Below are 17,503 nucleotides of genomic sequence, written 5' to 3'. Positions count from 1 at the left end.
TGCAGGAGATATTATGAAGACAGGTCAGTTAAAAATACAATGTAATAAAAAGCAGTAATCAGTTCACTCAGATGCTGGAAATAAAACTGTTATACTAGGTGCTGCTAGACTATTTTGCTACTATAGATTAACACATATACTGATCTGGAAGTATCATGTATTTAGAAGTATTTTAGCCTTTTTTTAAAAAATGTAAAACTTCTACATATACCAAGAGGGAAATGAAAAGGTGGTGATTCTCGAGGGAACTGGCCGACATGACAATTGAGTATCAGAGCAGCAGAAATCAGTGAACTGTCTAACAGAAAACTGTAGCACAACACCTAATTTTTTTGTGTGTGCGCGCGCGTGTGTGTAGAAAGATATGTTTTTCCCAAGATAACAGTTACCACTCTTTAACAAAACACAGCACCTTGCAGCCTGATTGTAATTTGTGGCATGATATAAAGCAAATACAGATTAAAAACGCTCCAAATGTTTCCAGAATGCTGTATTTCCTTAACAGTGGACAAGTGCCAAGTTTTAATAGTGCCTTGAAGGCTCAGGTTTTCGTGCATCACCAAGAAAACCTGCAGGGAAATTAGTTTTTTCCTTCCCCTCTCCAATGTAATTTATTTTGCAGTTTCTAATAGGATTAACCAAAGGCCATCTTAACAAGATTAAAAAAGGACCCACACCATAATGCCCTGGCTGGCAAGAGGAGTGATAGATGACTACAGGCTAGCCTTTATGTGCTTGCTTTCCCTCGCCCTGCCCTTTCAACGCTGCTTCAGTAAGCACACTCCAAGATGGTATTTCAAATCCCTGGTTGCCATGGCAACTTGCTCAGGCCTAGCCAGTCTTGTGTTGTGCTGAAGCCTGAGGTGGACAGCAAGCCAGCACCTTAGAACCTGCTGGTCAGGGAGCCCACAGGTGCGTGCACCAGCTGCCCTGACTGAGTCTGGATTTCCACAGAAAAACTGGAGGAAAAAAGGGATGCTCACTTTCAGCAAAACTGTAATCTAGAATCGATGGAAGGGATATCATCAGATTTTACATATTGTTTCTGTGTATAAGAGCTTTAGTGCTAAACATTTCTGGATCGTTTGGGGGAGGATTAATACAAAACAAGAGAATAATTCCTAATCTCCATTAAAATGTAATACCCACAAATTTATTGAACAAAGAAGAGTTTGAGTTTTTTTGCTTTTTGGTAGCTCATGCTATAATATATGTTTTCAGCTCAACTGGGTGATGTTAAATTGACCTGTTTGAAAAAAAAACAAGTCATGTATATGACGCAAAAGTGGAAACGTCCATTTTGGAGCAGATCTGCTTCAGTTTGCCAAGAAAACATGACCATTATTTGTTTGGGATGATCATGGTGGTCCTGCTGTTTCTGAATGGGATTTATGTATTTATTTTGTTTTAAATTAAATTGTTCTGATAGAAATATCAGATGACTAAAAATGGCAACAAGAGTTGTAAGAATTCTACAACATAATCCTATGCACATTACTCATAAATTAATCTCATGGGGTTTAATAGAACTTGTTCCCAGGTTGCGAGATTCAAGTGGGTAGCCATGCTGGTCTGAAGCAGCAGAACAAATTTAATTCAAGCTATGAGCTGAAGAAGTGTGAAGAAGTATCTGGAAGTATATGTGCACATGAAAACTCATACCTTGAATAAAACTTTGTTGGTCTTAAGGGTGCTACTAAACTCAAAATTTGTCCTGTTGCTCCCAAGTAATTAATTCTACTCTCTTGGACTTCAAGTACACAAAAAACCAACATGATAAAATTTGGAAACTGTAGGGATCTGCAGTATAATAACTCTCATTTACAGTGTCTGTTTACAGCCATCCACTTTAGCTGCCAAACCATCAGCTGTATGCAGCTCTAAATAAGCTTTGGCAAGATTTAATGGCAACTAGAGGAAAGTTGACGATGTTCAATATGACCTCTTTGCTCTTGAGGAGCAAGTAAATATTAAAGCTACTCTAAGGGCCATTACGCACGGCTTCAAAGTAGCAGGATGGTTGCCAATTGGAAACGCTACAAATTTGCCATAACCCACGACGTCGTACACAATCTGCAACAGTCCTGCAACCGACCCGCAAAAAGCGCTTCGTTGTAGCGCTTCTAGGGGAATCCAGAAAACTGGATTCACCCTCCGGATAGCGATACACTCCTGCAACCAATCTGCAACAGTAGCGCCACAGACTTGTGCGTTACCATTGTTGCGGTTTCTTCAAAGTCCCTCCTCCCGAGCCTTTCCTCCTAACTTCCGGTGAACTGTCCGCCATTTTTTTTCTCCGAGCGAGCGGGGATCTACGAGGCAACGAGACAGCGACTGGCTTTCAAGCACGATCACTTTCTGAAATTCTGCCCGGACACCACAATAGTTTTCCAAAAGCACAGTGGCACACAGCGTCACGTTCCAAACATTTGCCCAAAGCTTAAAACCCCGTCTACCTTCGGCCAGTACTAGCGGAGTCAACGTACGGGGATCATTTTTAAAAACTTTCCTCTGAGCGTGCCAACGAACGTTCGCCGCTCGCAGTCTCCTGTTTAGATTACTGGGGTTAGATAGATATGATTCGAGGTGATTACATGAGGGGCGGTTTATGTGTAGTGGGTCTTTGTGTGGTTCCGGGTGCGTGGTTGTGCTTGGGTGCGGACAACCCCTTCCATCGGCGGCTGGACCTCCGGCAAGCGGAGTCGCCGTCCGCCGTTCATTTTAAAAAACCTTCCGCTGCGCGTGCCAACGAACGTTCGCCAGTTACATGTCATTCATTTATGCTTTGGTTGGTGAATATTATTGGGGAACTGTCGCGTACCGCTGCAATTGCTCTCGGTTTTACACCGGCATGCGTTTTTGTAATGGCGGACATTTCACTAAAATGGCTCCCGCTGCATGTTCAAACTGCTCTTCCCGCGTGTGGACGAATCAGCGCATGCGAGAAGTCAAACAAAAGGCGCTAATCTGGCCATTAGGAGCAGATCCTGTTCCCGCGCGAGGAGTTTTGAACGTGACATGTGACCTGATGTGGCCAATGTGCGTGTCCCCTACTGCCCTCTACCAATCAGGAGCCGGCTAGTCCCTTTGTCTTTGTGTGCGGGAAGGTATATGATCCGTTGCACCCTGCACCTCGCACCACCATTTTGCTCAGCTACTAGCGAAAGCAACATGGAATCCTCTTCGCAAGCCTCGTCCGTCCCTGCAACCGGCCGTGGCCCAACTTGGAGGGACGCGGAGATCAGGGACCTGATCGCGATTTTCTCGGAGGAGAAAATCCAGGACGCGTTCCAGTCCTCCCACAGGAATAGGGAGGTCTTCGAGCAAGTGGCCATAAAGATGCGTGCCCTGGGCCACAACAGGACCGGCCTGGAATGCCGGTCGAAAACCAAAACTATGAGGGCTGAGTACATGAGAGCCGTGAACCATAACAAGGGTTCCGGCAACGAAAAGGTGACCTGCCCCTACTTCGAGGAGCAGCGCCCGCTGTACGGAGACGGGGAAGGAGCCGGCAGGCCGAAGCGCGTCGGGAGGAGCCTTAGGGTGGTTCGGAAGCCGGCTGCCCCGGTCGAGGAACCACCCGCTGAGGAGGATCCCGGCGAGGGCACCTCGTCCAGCTTTCGGCCTCCACCCCCCGTCCAGCAACGACCAGCGGAATTGGTCACGGTGGACCTGATGGCCATCGCTCCTGGGGAGCCGGAGGAGGCTCCTGAGCAAACGCCCCTTGCCTCCGGTAAGTAATTTTCTTTTTATTTTATATTTTATTGTTTTTATATTGAGCAAATGTGTGTTCTGACGTTTGGGGATCGTTTTCTCGTGTGTTCGTTGCAACGCATAATATGATAGGATGTTTGTGGATTGCTTTGGGTGGATTTTTAAAACGGTTGTGTTTAACCAACAACCCAAACAGTTTTGCAGCATGCCTCAGCCATAGGCCTTCTGCAGCGCTCTAGCCACTACTTTGGGACCTTGATGTGTGGTTCAGGTTGTGTGCTTGCTCCTTTTTCACTATTGTATGCCTTGTGTTCGTTGCAACGCATGCTATGCTTGGATGCTTGTGGATTGCTTTGGGTGGCTTTTTAAAACGGTTGTGTTTAACCAACAACCCAAACGGTTTTGCAGCATGCCTCAGCCATAGGCCTTCTGCAGCGCTCTAGCCACTTCTTTGGCAGCTTGCTGTGTGGTTCAGGTTGTGTGCTTGCTCCTTTTTCACTATTTTCTGCTCTTGTCCACAGAGACACAGATGCCTGGGACGGTGGTCCTCGAGTCCCCTGCAGCAGTAGCAGAGGACAGTGATTCTGGGGCGTCCACAAATGTTGGTAAGTATCAGTTGCAATAAGGGGGGGGGGGTTTAACTGCTTTGTGCTTTTCTGTTTGTGCAGGGCAGCAGCACTGCCAAGAGACAGAAGATAGTCCCTCAACGTTGCTGCTTTAGGGTGTGAAGCTAGCTTTGCCACACTTTGGTCCTAAATCATGTTCTTTTTTCCCTTTTTTCAGATTTTATACCCGGGACACAGGAGGAGGAGGAGCGTGGGGTGGCTGGACCTCCTGCCCTGCGCAGGCGGATACAGATACAAGATGGTGAGCGTGCATGAACTGTTCCTTTCGAGCCATGGCTGCAGGACAATGTCTGTGTGCAATAACTGTGTGCTTTCTTTTCATTTTTGTGCTCCCCTGGCATTGTTCTGAGTCTTGGTTTAACATGTAACCAAGAAAGGCCACCATGGGCAAACAAACAATAACCATGTGCTCCCCTGGCATTGTTCTGAGTCTTGGTTTAACAATATGTAACCAAGAAAGGCCACCATGTGCACCAGGGTGGGTTTTGACTGTCTCGTTGTTACTAACAGTTCTCTTTCTCTTTTTTTGCCAACAGAGGTCCTTTCTGAAGACGACGAGCCAGCTGGCTCACCACCCAGGGGCGCTCTCCCGGCTGAGGAGAGGCTGGCCAGGGAACGCGGCAGGCTGCGGCGCGTCTCCGTCCTGACTACTGTGGGAGAAAGGATCCTGGAGCACTGCCAGGAGGAGTCCAGGCGTGCAGCTGCTGCAGACCAGGCGATGCTCTCCCTCGTGGCCCAGGAGGGCAAAAAATTCCGTGCCATCCTTAGAGATTCGAACAACTCACTACGCGAAAGCGTGGAGGAAGTTCGAATGATAAGGAGGCTGATGGAGAGGGCGGTCGCGGTTATGGAGGCGGCCCCCCCTCCTCAGATTATAGTGAACGTCCCCCCCACCCAACCCACACCCCCCCCACCACCTCCAGCACCCACCCCCCACCACCACCTCCAGCACCCACCCCACCCACCCCCTCTCAGAATGCCGCGACCCAAACGAGAAGGAGGACTGTTCTCGGGAAGAGAGTCGTTAAACCCGCGGACAAGTTCTCCCCCTCCTAGTTTGGGCCATTTTGTCTGTTTATCTGTGTTTGCTGTTGTCTGTTCAATAAAGTTTATGTTTTTGACTCTGTCTCTGTGTACCCTCTCTAGTGATTGTGCCTATTCTGGCACCGTTGTGTGGGTTGTAGGTTGGAGGGTGTTTTAAAGGTTAAAGGTGTTTTAGGAGTTTGGGGTGAAAGGTGTGCGAGTGCAAGGAGTCACACTGGAGTCTTTTTCAGGAAATTTACAACAACATTTTATTTTCAGAAACAGTTCAACAGGGGAAAAAAACAAGGGAATGTAACTTGGACCCCCCCCACCACCACCCCCACCCTCCAAGAAAGCCAACTTTTTTTAAACAAATTCAAATATTTAACAGGGATAGAAAAATGGGCAAAGTAACTGGGAACCCCCCCAACACCCCCCACCCCAAAACACAAAAAGAAAACAAAACTTAGGTCCCACCGCTCCCCTCCCCAGCCCCTTCCATCGCCCTCACTCTCCTGCACAGCCGTCCCACGGTCCCCCTAACTTTGCGCCGGAAGAGCTCTTCGTCCTCCTTCTTCTTAACTGTGTGGGGAGGGAGAAAAAGTACACATTAGTGCCACACATATTTTCCAATTTTTGTAGTTTACATGCATACACTTTTTGGTGGCCTTAGCCACAGTGTGAGAAGAGTTGGGCAGTGGGGAACATAACCTACGTTCTTCCGCCTCCCTCTGCTGCCTTTGCTGCTCTAACTCCCCTTTCAGCTCTGCCACTTCGGCCTCTAAGGCAGTCAACCTTGCCTCCATGGCACGCAGCCTTGCCTCCATAGTTTCTGCTATAGAAATCAAACAAAGAATTTAATAACACTTCAAATGGGAGCATCACAGCAGGCTCCCATATGGCTCCATGGGGGTACACACACATGGGTCTCCCGCACAGGCATAAAACTCTCACCTGCAGCCTGTCCTGAGGTGGAAGGCCCCTCTTCCTCCTCCTCACGCTCAGGTGCTTTTCCCATCTTGGATGGTGATTGTGTGGCTGGGCAAAGAAAAAGAGAAATCATAATTAAAAGCACACAAACCAGAGATGAAACACAGCTGGTAGACACACCACAGTTAGAGTATAAGCGCATAACCAAAGTGGTTCTACACAGTACTGGCGGGCTAAGTCAGAGGGGGTTGACAGCATATAAATACTATTTCGAATTTCATTGGGGACAGTAGGGGAAAGAGCCAGCTAGTCATGCCATGCATGTTTAAGGGCAAAACACAACGAGGGCAGCACTCACCCATATGCCTCCTCATTTCCAGGGGGGGCTTCCCAGCCTTCTCCCATATTAGCACCATCTGGTCGTGGAAGACCGTCCTCCCACTTGGCTGCGGGACCCCCCCCCACTGTTCCAGACTGTTGAGGAAGTCCAGCTTCAGGCGCTTAAATTTTGTCCGGACCTGCTCCCAGGTCCGGACATAGCCCCTCTCCCTCAGCTTGGATGCCAACACCAGGTAGGCACCCTTGGTGTGGCAGTGGGTGCTGGCCATAAGGCGGCCAACACTTTTCGATTGGAGCACCAGCTCCAGAAGTGCCTCAGCCTCGGCGCGCTGCCAGAAGGAGCCCTTCCGTGGCTTCGGCATCTTCGGAATGACGGTTAGGGAACGAACGTGCGTTGCCCCGATCGACCACCCCTATTTTAAATGTATCAAAGCTGCCCACCAATAAAATTATTCCTTGGAACATAAGTGGATTGATCCTCCGGTTTGACAGGGGTCGCCAATACTTCCTGGCTACCCGCCTCCCCGAACTTTCCCCGCTCAGCGCTTCCGTGTTGTGTGTGTCAATTTCAGTGGGAGTTAGCGTTTAGGGCTGTCAAAGTGCTTTTGGACCAGAGAATCCCCGTTTTTTTGCTGGCAAAGTACACAAACCGCACAAGACAAGGTTAAACAAAGAACACAAAACTTTATTCAACAACAAGAGAGTGGGAAAAACAATTAAACACGCCTCCTGTTTCTGTAGATGTGGGTGGCTATGGCGTCCCGAACCTTGCACCCCTCTGCATAGATTCTTCTTCTCCTTGCTTCAGGGATGTCTTGTGTGTCCTCAAGGACAACAGGATCAGGTTCATCCACAGGGAAGGGGATGTTATGTCCCTTGTCCTCGCATATATTGTGCAAAATGACACACGCGATGATCAGCGGAGTCACATTGTCTATATGCACGTGGAGTCGGGACATCAGGCAACGGAACCGGGACTTCAAACGTCCAAAGGCACGCTCCACTACATTCCTTGCCCGGGAGTGAGTGAGGTTGTAGTGGCTATGCACGTCTGTCCTTGGCCGCTTGTAGGGAGTCATGAGCCAGCGTCGTATTGGGTAGGCTCCGTCCCCGAGCACCAACGGCGGCACACGCACGCCCTCAATGGTGGCGGTGGGGTTTCCTGGAACAAAGACCCCTTCGTCCATGGCTTTCCTGAGGTTGGATTCCCTGAAAACAAGGGCATCATGCCTCCTGCCACTCCACCCCACCTCGGCATCGATAAACCGGCCTGAGAAGTCCACAGTTCCTTGCAGGAGAACAGAACAAAAGTCCTTCCTGTTACCGTACTCCTTTATGCTTCCCCCGGGGGCACGGATAGGGATGTGGCTTCCATCGACGGCAGCAAAACAATGCGGGAATCCGAGCCTGGCAAACCCGTCCATACTCTGGAATAAGGGAAAGAAGAGAATATAAGCCATGGCATGTCAGCGTGGGGTGTATCGCGTCTTCGTTGCTGACCTGTCAAACAAGAAAAAAAATTTAAAGGGCAAAGGGGATCGAATGATACTCACCGCTCCAAGCCGGTCTCCGAGGCACACGACTTTGCTGAACAATTCCGCCTCCATGGCGAGGCAGAACTCCTTAAGGATATCGCCAACCGTAGTGACTCCGAGTCCGAATTGCTGGGCTACTGTCCGGAAGTACTGAGGGGTTGCCAAGTACCACAATGCGACCGCCACCCTTTTTTCCACTGGCACGGGGCGCCGCATGCCAGTGACTTGCCTCTCCATGCGTCCACGTAGAGCCTCCACGAGTTCAAAAAATGTCCCCCTAGACATTCTAAAGTTGGCAATCCAGTGGTCATCATCCCAGCGAGCCCACACAAAATTTTCCCACCAGTCAGAGGATCTTTCGTCCGCCCAGAACCGGGGGGGGAACCGGACCTCTGCCAGAGCTTGCCAGTGCCTCTTTGCCGCCATGGTTGCCCGTTGAGAACGTCTTGTGCTGCTGGTCATCGCTCTGGCAATACGTTCTCGGTATTCCTCTGAAGCAGCCCTCCTATGCTGCACAGTGGTGCGGATACGCTGGACCAACGCAATCACCCGAGCCAACAATTGAACAATAATCCTCTCCATTTCAATGTTAACCTGTGCTGCGGGCAGTAGGCTACGCAAACAAAGAGAGGCCGACCGCGTGTCTGCCCAGGTGCATATAAGCAGGTAACCTGTGGGCGTGTACTGTGGGCGGGGATTAACCTTTCAAACATATCAATGCATCAACCTCTGGTTCATAGAAAACAATAGAAAACACGTTCAAAGGGCGCCAATGATTTGACGATAACGCGTTGCTACGGGTTTCCCAAGGTTTTTTAAAAAAAAGGGGACCCCGACAAGTCCGTCTTTAGGGTCGAGGTCAAAGGTGTGCCCGCAGTTTGATTGACGGGCACGGGAGGCCAGAAGCGCTAAAAAGGGACCTCCTTTGTAGCGAAAAGACGGAGAACCGGAAGCCTGTGGGTTACGAAAGTGACGAGAAGTGAAAGTGCTAAATTCCGCAAAAACCGCAGCTGTGCGTTACGGGCACAGCTAGTTACATTTCGCTAGTTGAAGTAGCGCTTTCGCTAACAGCAACCAAATAGCAACTTTGAGCTCTGTGCGAAATGGCCCTAAGGGTTGCCAGCTGGCTACAATAAATAACAACAGTCTAGATGTTCCTCAAGTAAGCTGCTATTCAGAAATGTTTTTCACGTTTAAAAATCAACTCCTAATTGTTGCAGATTGGAATTCTGTTAACAGGACAGCTTCATGGGAAGCTTGAAAAGTTGGCAGCAAGAAACTTACCCAAGTAAGGTAAAGGTAAAGGTATCCCCTGTGCAAACACCGAGTCATGTCTGACCCTTGGGGTGACGCCCTCTAGCGTTTTCATGGCAGACTCAATACGGGGTGGTTTGCCAGTGCCTTCCCCAGTCATGACCGTTTACCCCCCAGCAAGCTGGGTACTCATTTTACCGACCTCGGAAGGATGGAAGGCTGAGTCAACCTTGAGCCGGCTGCTGGGATTGAACTCCCAGCCTCATGGGCAAAGCTTTCAGACGGCTGCCTTACCACTCTGCGCCACAAGAGGCTGCTTACCCAAGTAAATGTAGAGCAAATTTTGAGTCCAGCAACACTTTTATGACCAACACTCAAATTTTGTTATTTTACTTCAGATACTCATGAGAATCCGTCTTCATGAAACAGACCACAGGAGATAGGACTGCTACTGTAGTTTAATTGTTGGAGACTACTTTTAACCAAGGGCCATTTTTCTGTGTTTTATGAAGCTATTGTGATCATACAGAAGTACTGTAAATAAAGGACAAAAGTTAATAGGTTAAGAATGGTTTTCCCCATCAAATGTGGTGAGTTTTGTTAATGAAACTGTTAAGTTTTCTCACATTCCTTAGCAGGAAAATGGATCTGGACTTACAACTGGGCCAGTAAAAAAGGGAGTCATACTAGTGGCTAATGGGGGTGAGTAAAGAGGAGAAAGGAAGATTTAAAATATACTCTAAGCAAATATTACCTTTGTTCAAGATGTGTGAAAGATAAAGGAAAAAATAAACCAATGCATGGAGGGGGGGGGAATATGTGTTCCATATTGCACTCTCCCAAGATCCTATCCATTTGGTATATAGTGGTGCCAAAATACTAAGAACAGCAGCACCTGCAGAAGTTTGAGTTTTGTTTTTTATTTGCTCTACTCCATAAGTAGAAGAGTTGGTTCTTATATGCCACTTTTCTCTACCTGAAGGAGGCTCAAGGTGGCTTACAGACACCTTCCCTTTCCTCTCGCCACAAAAGACCCCCCGTGAGGTGGGTGAGGCTGAGAAAGCCCTGATATCACTGCTCGGTTAGAACAATTTTATCAGTGCCATGGCAAGCCCAAGGTCACCCAGCTGGCTGCATGTGGGGGAGTGCAGAATCAAACCTGGCATGCCAGATTAGAAGTCCGCACTCCTAACCATTACACCAAACTGGCTCTAGGAATCTTGCTGATATAAAGCTATCAGGTTGAGTGAATTGTTCTAGTCTGTTTCAGCTCATTCTTGGCACTAAAGCAATGTAGAGGAATTCTTAAACTTCTGGCTTCAAATTGCACTGGTGGGTAGGCATAATAAAACTTTGTTATGTGCCCATAGTCTGTTCTTATTCCTTCAGGGTCAAAGCTCTGCCTGCCAATACAATTTCTTCCATATCTCCTATCTCTTCTCTTCCCATGAACTAACAAAAGAAAAATTGCTATGTTGGCAGAAAAGATCTGATTGGCTGAGAGTCTGGGTGGATGCAATGGCTCCTTCTGCTCATGCTGATGAATAGCAGCACCAGTTTAATTCTGATATTAAAATAGCTTTATAGATTGGTAACATACTTAAAAGGAGAGTCTGTCTCAGCTGTCTGCCCTTTTGTACTCAGGTTTTTCATCTGATAAATGCAAGGTTGGATACAAAACATGAGTCACTTAATAAAATCTCTGCCAATAATTGTTAAGCTTTACTAACCAACCATTATTTCAATCTCCTGCTTAGCTGAACTGTTTGGTAGAAGTTAATCAGCATTAGTTGATTCCATTTAGCCATGATAACTAAATGGAATATTTAGATTTGGAGATTAAGTGTCTGAATAACAGTTCCAAGTCAGGGTAAAGTGTGGTTTTTTGTCTGTTTGTTTTTGGTTCTGGTTCCAGATTCCCCTGCCCCTGCTTTGGCTCGTGTAGGATACTACAATAACAAGTATGTGAAGGATAGAGCAGGAAAAGATTATATGAAACTAAAGGACTTCCAATGATAGAGGTGAAGAATGGACAGAAATCCAAATAGGGTTGCCAACCTCCAGATGATAGCAGGAGAACTCCTGAGATTACAACTGATATCCAGATGACATTTTCTTCCCTGGAGAAAATGGCTATTTTTAAAGGTAGACTCTATGGTATTATACACACTGAATTCCCTCCCCTCTCCAAACCCCACCCTCCCTGAGTTCCACACCCCAAATCTCCAGGTATTTCCCAACCCGGAACTGGCAAGCCTAAGAGTGACTCATGTACCTATTGATGCCAATGGACTAAAAAAACGGCAGTGTGCTCCTGTATATATTTATTACGTATAGTAAGATCTCATCTGTGATCATTTCTAATAATGGTGAAGCCATTATTTGAACCCTGCCAACACAGGATCTCAAGATGCTGCCTTTAAATGGCTGCAATCTTTCCTCCAAGGTCAGGAACAGAGGGTGGTGCTAGGGAAGAGAACCTCCCAGCTGCATTCCCTAGTATGCGAGTTCCTGTAAGGAGTTATTCTTTCCCTGATATTTAATATCTAAGTGGATCCCCTCACACAACTGATAGTTTCAGGCTAGGGTATCATCAATATGCTGATGGCAACCAGCTATATTTACTGATGGACAGCCATCTGTCCACACTCCCATATTCTCTGGCCAGATATCTGGATATCTGGAGGCTGTGGTATATTGGCTCAAATGGAGTTGGGTGAAGTTAAATCCAGTTAAGATGGTGGTACCCTGACTGGGTCAACATGCCCCAGATGGGCCACAGCAACTCCTGACTCTTGATCATGTCCAGTTAACAACTTTGGCAACCACCAAGAGCTTGGGTATGACTCTGAATGCCTTACTATCTATGGAGGCTCAGGTCACAAATGTCAGCCACCAGGCCTTTTATCATCATTGCCAAGCATAGCAACTAGCACCCTATCTGTCAGCACCCAGCCTAGCCACAGTGATCCTGTCATTTCCAGGCTAGATTACTGCAACTCGGGCTACACAGGACTACCCTTGAAGTAGGTCCAGAAGCTTCAGCTGGTCCAGAGCACAGCTGCATGTGTTCCTATCGGGATCCAGTGGACAGATTCAAATACAGCACTGCGGCCAGATAAAACAGATAGCAAGAAAAAAACAGATTAAACTAGCCTCAATCAGGGCCTGAGTCTTTTCAGCCCTAGCCCCAGCCTGGTGGAATGCTCTGCCAAATAAAATCAGAGACCTGTAGGATCTTAGACAGTTTGGCAGGGATTACAAGATGGAGCTGTTCTGCCAGGCCTATGGATGAGACCTCAAGTAACATCTGAATCTTCTGGCCCCTCTGCCAAAATTCCATCAAGTTAAAACTACTAATGAGGGTTACTCTGTATGATCCTCCCTTTCTCTCTCCCATATGAGAGACAAAGGCACTCTGGGCAATTTTAGAATTTAATTCTTGTTTTAATGTTTTTTTAAATCTAATTTAAATGTATATAATTTTATCTTGTAATCCGGTCTGAGTGTGGAGAATATAAATTTAAATATAAATAAATAAATAAAATTTATCTTTGAGAACCTACAGAGGTGACATTCTAGGAATAAAAAGTATTGCATGAATTAAAGGACCAGTGTTGTACAGTGGTTAGAATTGAGAACTACATAGGGAAGATTCATGCTAATATTTATTTGTTTGTCTATTTATTCGGCTTATTTCCCGCCACTCCCTAACAGGCTCGTGGCAGGTAATAACAACAGTCTTAAAAACCCCATTAAAACCCCCATTATCTCCGCGGAGCCATGGTTATATTCTCTGGATGACCTGAACCCAGTCATATTCTGTCAACCTCACTGGTTTATTGAATAGATAAAATGCGGAAATGGGAATCATGTACACTGCACTGAATTCCTTCAAGGGGATGTGGGATACAAATTATAAATAGATAGAAACAGATAAATAGACGCTCCTAAATTCCCATTTCCTTCAAGGTTAGTAAAATCATATGGATGTTTTCTGTAAGGCAAGAATGAGTTTTGGTTGCATCAGTTTTCTGCATATGGCCACAAGGAGTCCTTTCCTGAAAAGATTTGTAAATCACACAGGATTACAAAATAAACGGTGGTTTGAGCGGACTAAATGACTCCACAACAGGATATCCTATACTTAAAAGTATTTTTATGACCACACAGAGCCTGGAGATGACCTTCCTCTTTCTCATGTCTTGAAAACTAATTATGCTTAACCATTGTTGCAAGTCTATTGACCATGGATCACAACAGGGACATTTTCTGGTCACCAACATGCACCTACAATGATGAATGGAGACGCTCCATCTTATACCAGATACCAGGAAAGTTTGGTTGGATATTATTGGGCAGTCAGAGAAGTGCAGGCTGCCTAAAATAATAATTACTGTCATGTTGTCAACAAGGTCAACTAATCACCCTTTTTAAAGCAAGGGATTTTACCCTTTGATGTGCATAGCTTTAACTTAATTTTACAAATAAAATAACAATATGGTTGGAAAGCTGCAATTTCCAGTTGCCAATATCTAAACGGTTGCACAGTGCTGAAGACTCTTTAACACCTGGTGCAGTGATTAGGAGCACCAACTTTTAATCTGGCGAGCCAGGTTTGATTCAGTGCTCCCCCACGTGCAGCCAGCTGGGTGACCTTGAGCTCGCCACAGCACTGATAAAGCTGTTCTTATCTAGCTCTAATAGGGTGTCTGTGGTGGGGAGAGGAAGGGGAAGGCAATTGTAAGCCACTTTGAGACTCCTTCTGGTAGAGAAAAGCAGCGTATAAGAACCAACTCTTCTTCTTTTTCTTCTTCTACTTTGCAGTAGCCTGTCCAGCACTGGCTTGAAAGATGGTGGGATGTCATTCTTTGGATTAAAGCTGTGCCACTGAAACAAAATTGTCTCATACTACATATTTGAAGCATCAAAATCAGCTTCTCCAGCTGCAGAGTGTGAAATGACAGGTTGTAAATTACACAGGCCCTCATGAATGCTAGACTCCAGATGCATGCATATGCATGTGAATACCTGGAAGATTCAACTGTTTCCGGGAGGAAGAACAATTTGTACAAATAATGTTTTGACAAGACATTTTCAAGCAGCTTTGAGTTCCTTTGGCTGAAGAATGCAGGACAAATGTATAGATTAAATAGAGGGCAAAAGTAGGGACACAATAGAGACAATGATTTACCAGAAAATAGAAACTATCCTGGGTAAATGGAGACCAGTGGAATGCATGCATAGCTAGGGGTCAGACCCGTTAAGTACTCCTGAAGAATAGTTTTACAAGACTTGAAATCCAGGCAAATATTTCCCCAGGACTTCATGTCCCAACTAATATTGCCAAGGCATAGCCCCTTTTGGAATTTTTTTTTCATTGTATGATGTATCTTTACATTTTTACTGCAAGCTGCTCAACAGGATATACATTTTAAAACAACAGAATAAATGCACAACTGAAGCAGTGATACAGAGGTTGTTTCTCCTAGGCATTCACACATGCCTCTTTATCCACTACATACCCACCAACATCTCTTAAAGCAATCAGTGTGCTCCACAGTGGAAGGAGATGACAGGGGAGAAAGAAAAACATGGGGGGGGGGGGAATATGGCTGCCATGCCACTCAATTCACTGGCACATTTAAAAGAAAGATAATGCTCTGGTACTATACTGCCCCTAGAAAAAAATTAAATTTTAACTTGTGGTAGAACTTCCAGCAATGGTGTGCTTGATTGTATTTAGGTTTTGTTTCTATAGCTATTGTGTTGCTCTTGACTCTGTTGCTGGGAACATGGAGAACTAACTGCAAGTACATTACCCCAACATTAGAAAAGGTGTAGCTGCCACTGGCATAGCAAAACTGGAGCTATTTGTCTCAATGCATTACCGTAATCTTTTATTACTGAAATCACACACATAACAGGTCTTTTGTGTGACAAGTCTCCTGCTTAAACATAAAGTGAAAATGAATCTAGCTATCTTTGCACTTTTCTCTACATTCAAGATGCATTCAGTTTCAGCAGGGAGAATGCTAATGCAGGGAATGGAGAGGTGACAACAGAAATACAGACTGGATGCCAGGGGAAGAGGGGCAAGGTCAGCAATGCTGATATGAATGTTTCAGGCTTAGTGGGTGCAAATATTTTTCATAACTATTCAAACTCCAGCAACTCATCAAAGTTGCCATTTGCAACATTGACACTTTGCTTCAACCATGATCCAGAGTAGTCTCTACCATCTTGACATGTAAGACAAAATTCAGGGGCTTTTTGCACGGCTTCAAAATCGCACAATGGTTGCTAATTGAAAACGCTATTGATTTGCCTTAACGCACGACATCATAGACAATCTGCAACACTCCTGAAACCGATCAGCAAAAAGCGCTTCGTTGTAGCGCTTTCAGGGGAATCCCAAAAAGTGGATTCACCCTCCGGAAAGCGCTACACTCTTGCAAACAATCTGTAACACTAGCGATAAAGACCTGTGCGTTACCATTGTTGCGGTTTCTTCAAAGTCCCTCCTCCTGAGCCTGTCCTCCAAACTTCCGGCGAAGCGATCGCCATTTTTTTTTCTCCGAGCGAGCGGGGATAAACGCACCAGCGAGCCTCTTTCTGTTTAGAGGCTTCCCTGGCTTCAGTCCTTTACCTTTAGTCACTAAGCACAAACCACATAAAAGCCCGTTTGCTGAAATAAAGTCCCTTTATTTTTTACACATTAATTCAGCCGAAAATCAGGCCCGTGAGAGGGGTGGGGATTTTTTTTTTATCACTCGAGGCAGCGTGGCAATAATCATACGATCAAACGACAGCTCACATTAGGCAGCTGGATGGGTCTCTCCGTTGCAACGAATCTACCTAGATTCGTTGCTATGGGTCTGTTTTTTTTTTTTAAACCTTTCTTAAAGGGAAAGGGGCTGTTTGGGAGCATGCTAACGGCTGCCCATTGGCTGCTTGACGGCCAGGGGCGGGACGAGCTTGGCAAGAGCGCTTCCTTTCTAGCGATTTCTGCCGAGACCGGAAACCTGTGGGAAACGCTAAAAAACGCAACTGATTCCACTACAAAGGCAGGTATGCATAACGACGAATTCCACTATTTTAAATGGCGATTTTTCATTCCGCAAACAATTTGCAACAAAGATCCCCGTGCGTAAAGGCCCTCAGCCTTCACCTGTCTTCAGACTTTCTCAACAGATCAAGGCTGTGATTCTTTCCTGTTGAACATAGACTTGGTTCCTTTAAATTGTTTTCCCCTGCTTCCAGAGTTCAAAGTAATTAAAAATATATTGGACATTACTGATCATTAAGATATCCTCCCTTTTACTTTCCAAACTTTCTTTTTCACAATTAGTTCTATGACCTCAGCTGCGCCCATTCACTTTCTCTGTTTAACATTCCCATACAATCCTGCCCTGTTCCCAGTCTTTCAAAGGATATTCCCACTTTCCTTTTTGTTTTCCTACATATACTCCTCTCCATTCCTCTTTAGTTTCTGTTTATTTTAACCCCATGCTAAACCCCACAAGCTTTAACTACTGTTTACTTAACAAACAGCCTGCCTTCTTCATACATAGACTCTGCCTCTATTAGCAACCTAAAGCCCTGCATTTATGCTTTTGTCATAGCTTGTCCTTGGGTTCCATCAGTGGACATCCTATATGCAAGGTGGATGCTGTTCACTGACCTTGCTTTGCCACTCGAGCAAGATGAGTCAGGGCGCATTGGGAATGGTTTGCTAAACATTTTTATAGGCTCTTTTTAAACAAAGCATCCTTGAATTTTAAAATGGCAGATGTCTGTTAATTTAGGCCTTGCATTGCGTTCCCTGTTTCCTCTTGATAATGGCACTGGAGGAGATAATGGATAATAGGCACTGAGTCTATCAGCCATGAGTGCCCTGATAAGCTACAAGGCTAAATCTTTTCCGCATGCCATTTCCTGCATCATCAATGAGGCAGATATGCCTCAAATCAAGATAAGCAAAGCTCAGGTGGTAGAGCAAAGAGAGCCATGAAAAGAAACCGGTACACCCTGGAAGCAATAATATATTAATATATTAAGAAAGGCAGACTGGAAGAGTTA

At 45.8% G+C, this 17,503-nt stretch overlaps 1 protein-coding gene across 1 annotated transcript; it reads left to right on the top strand.

The window, feature by feature from the left end:
- Positions 1–3,911: 3,911 nt before the first annotated feature.
- LOC143821914 (uncharacterized) lies at positions 3,912–5,654 on the top strand. Its single transcript, XM_077306398.1, has 3 exons — positions 3,912–4,319; positions 4,498–4,581; positions 4,877–5,654. Exons 1-3 carry the CDS (start codon positions 4,244–4,246, stop codon positions 5,539–5,541), a joined length of 825 nt encoding a protein of 274 aa, XP_077162513.1. The 5' UTR covers positions 3,912–4,243; the 3' UTR covers positions 5,542–5,654.
- Positions 5,655–17,503: the final 11,849 nt, after the last annotated feature.

The sequence above is a fragment of the Paroedura picta genome, chromosome 12 (genome assembly GCF_049243985.1).
Source record: "Paroedura picta isolate Pp20150507F chromosome 12, Ppicta_v3.0, whole genome shotgun sequence".
In the NCBI taxonomy this organism is placed as follows: Eukaryota; Metazoa; Chordata; class Lepidosauria; order Squamata; family Gekkonidae; genus Paroedura; species Paroedura picta.
Note: the sequence above shows the minus strand (reverse complement) of the source record. Positions and strands in the feature narration are given on the sequence as shown.

What these genes read in the sequence shown, in the direction of transcription:
- LOC143821914 (XM_077306398.1), top strand. Translation starts at nt 4,244, where the DNA reads ATGCCTGGGACGGTGGTCCTCGAGTCCCCTGCAGCAGTAGCAGAGGAC. An exon ending in TGGGGCGTCCACAAATGTTG is followed by an intron (nt 4,320 to 4,497) that starts GTAAGTATCAGT and finishes CCCTTTTTTCAG; the next exon opens with ATTTTATACCCGGGACACAG. An exon ending in GCGGATACAGATACAAGATG is followed by an intron (nt 4,582 to 4,876) that starts GTGAGCGTGCAT and finishes TTTTGCCAACAG; the next exon opens with AGGTCCTTTCTGAAGACGAC.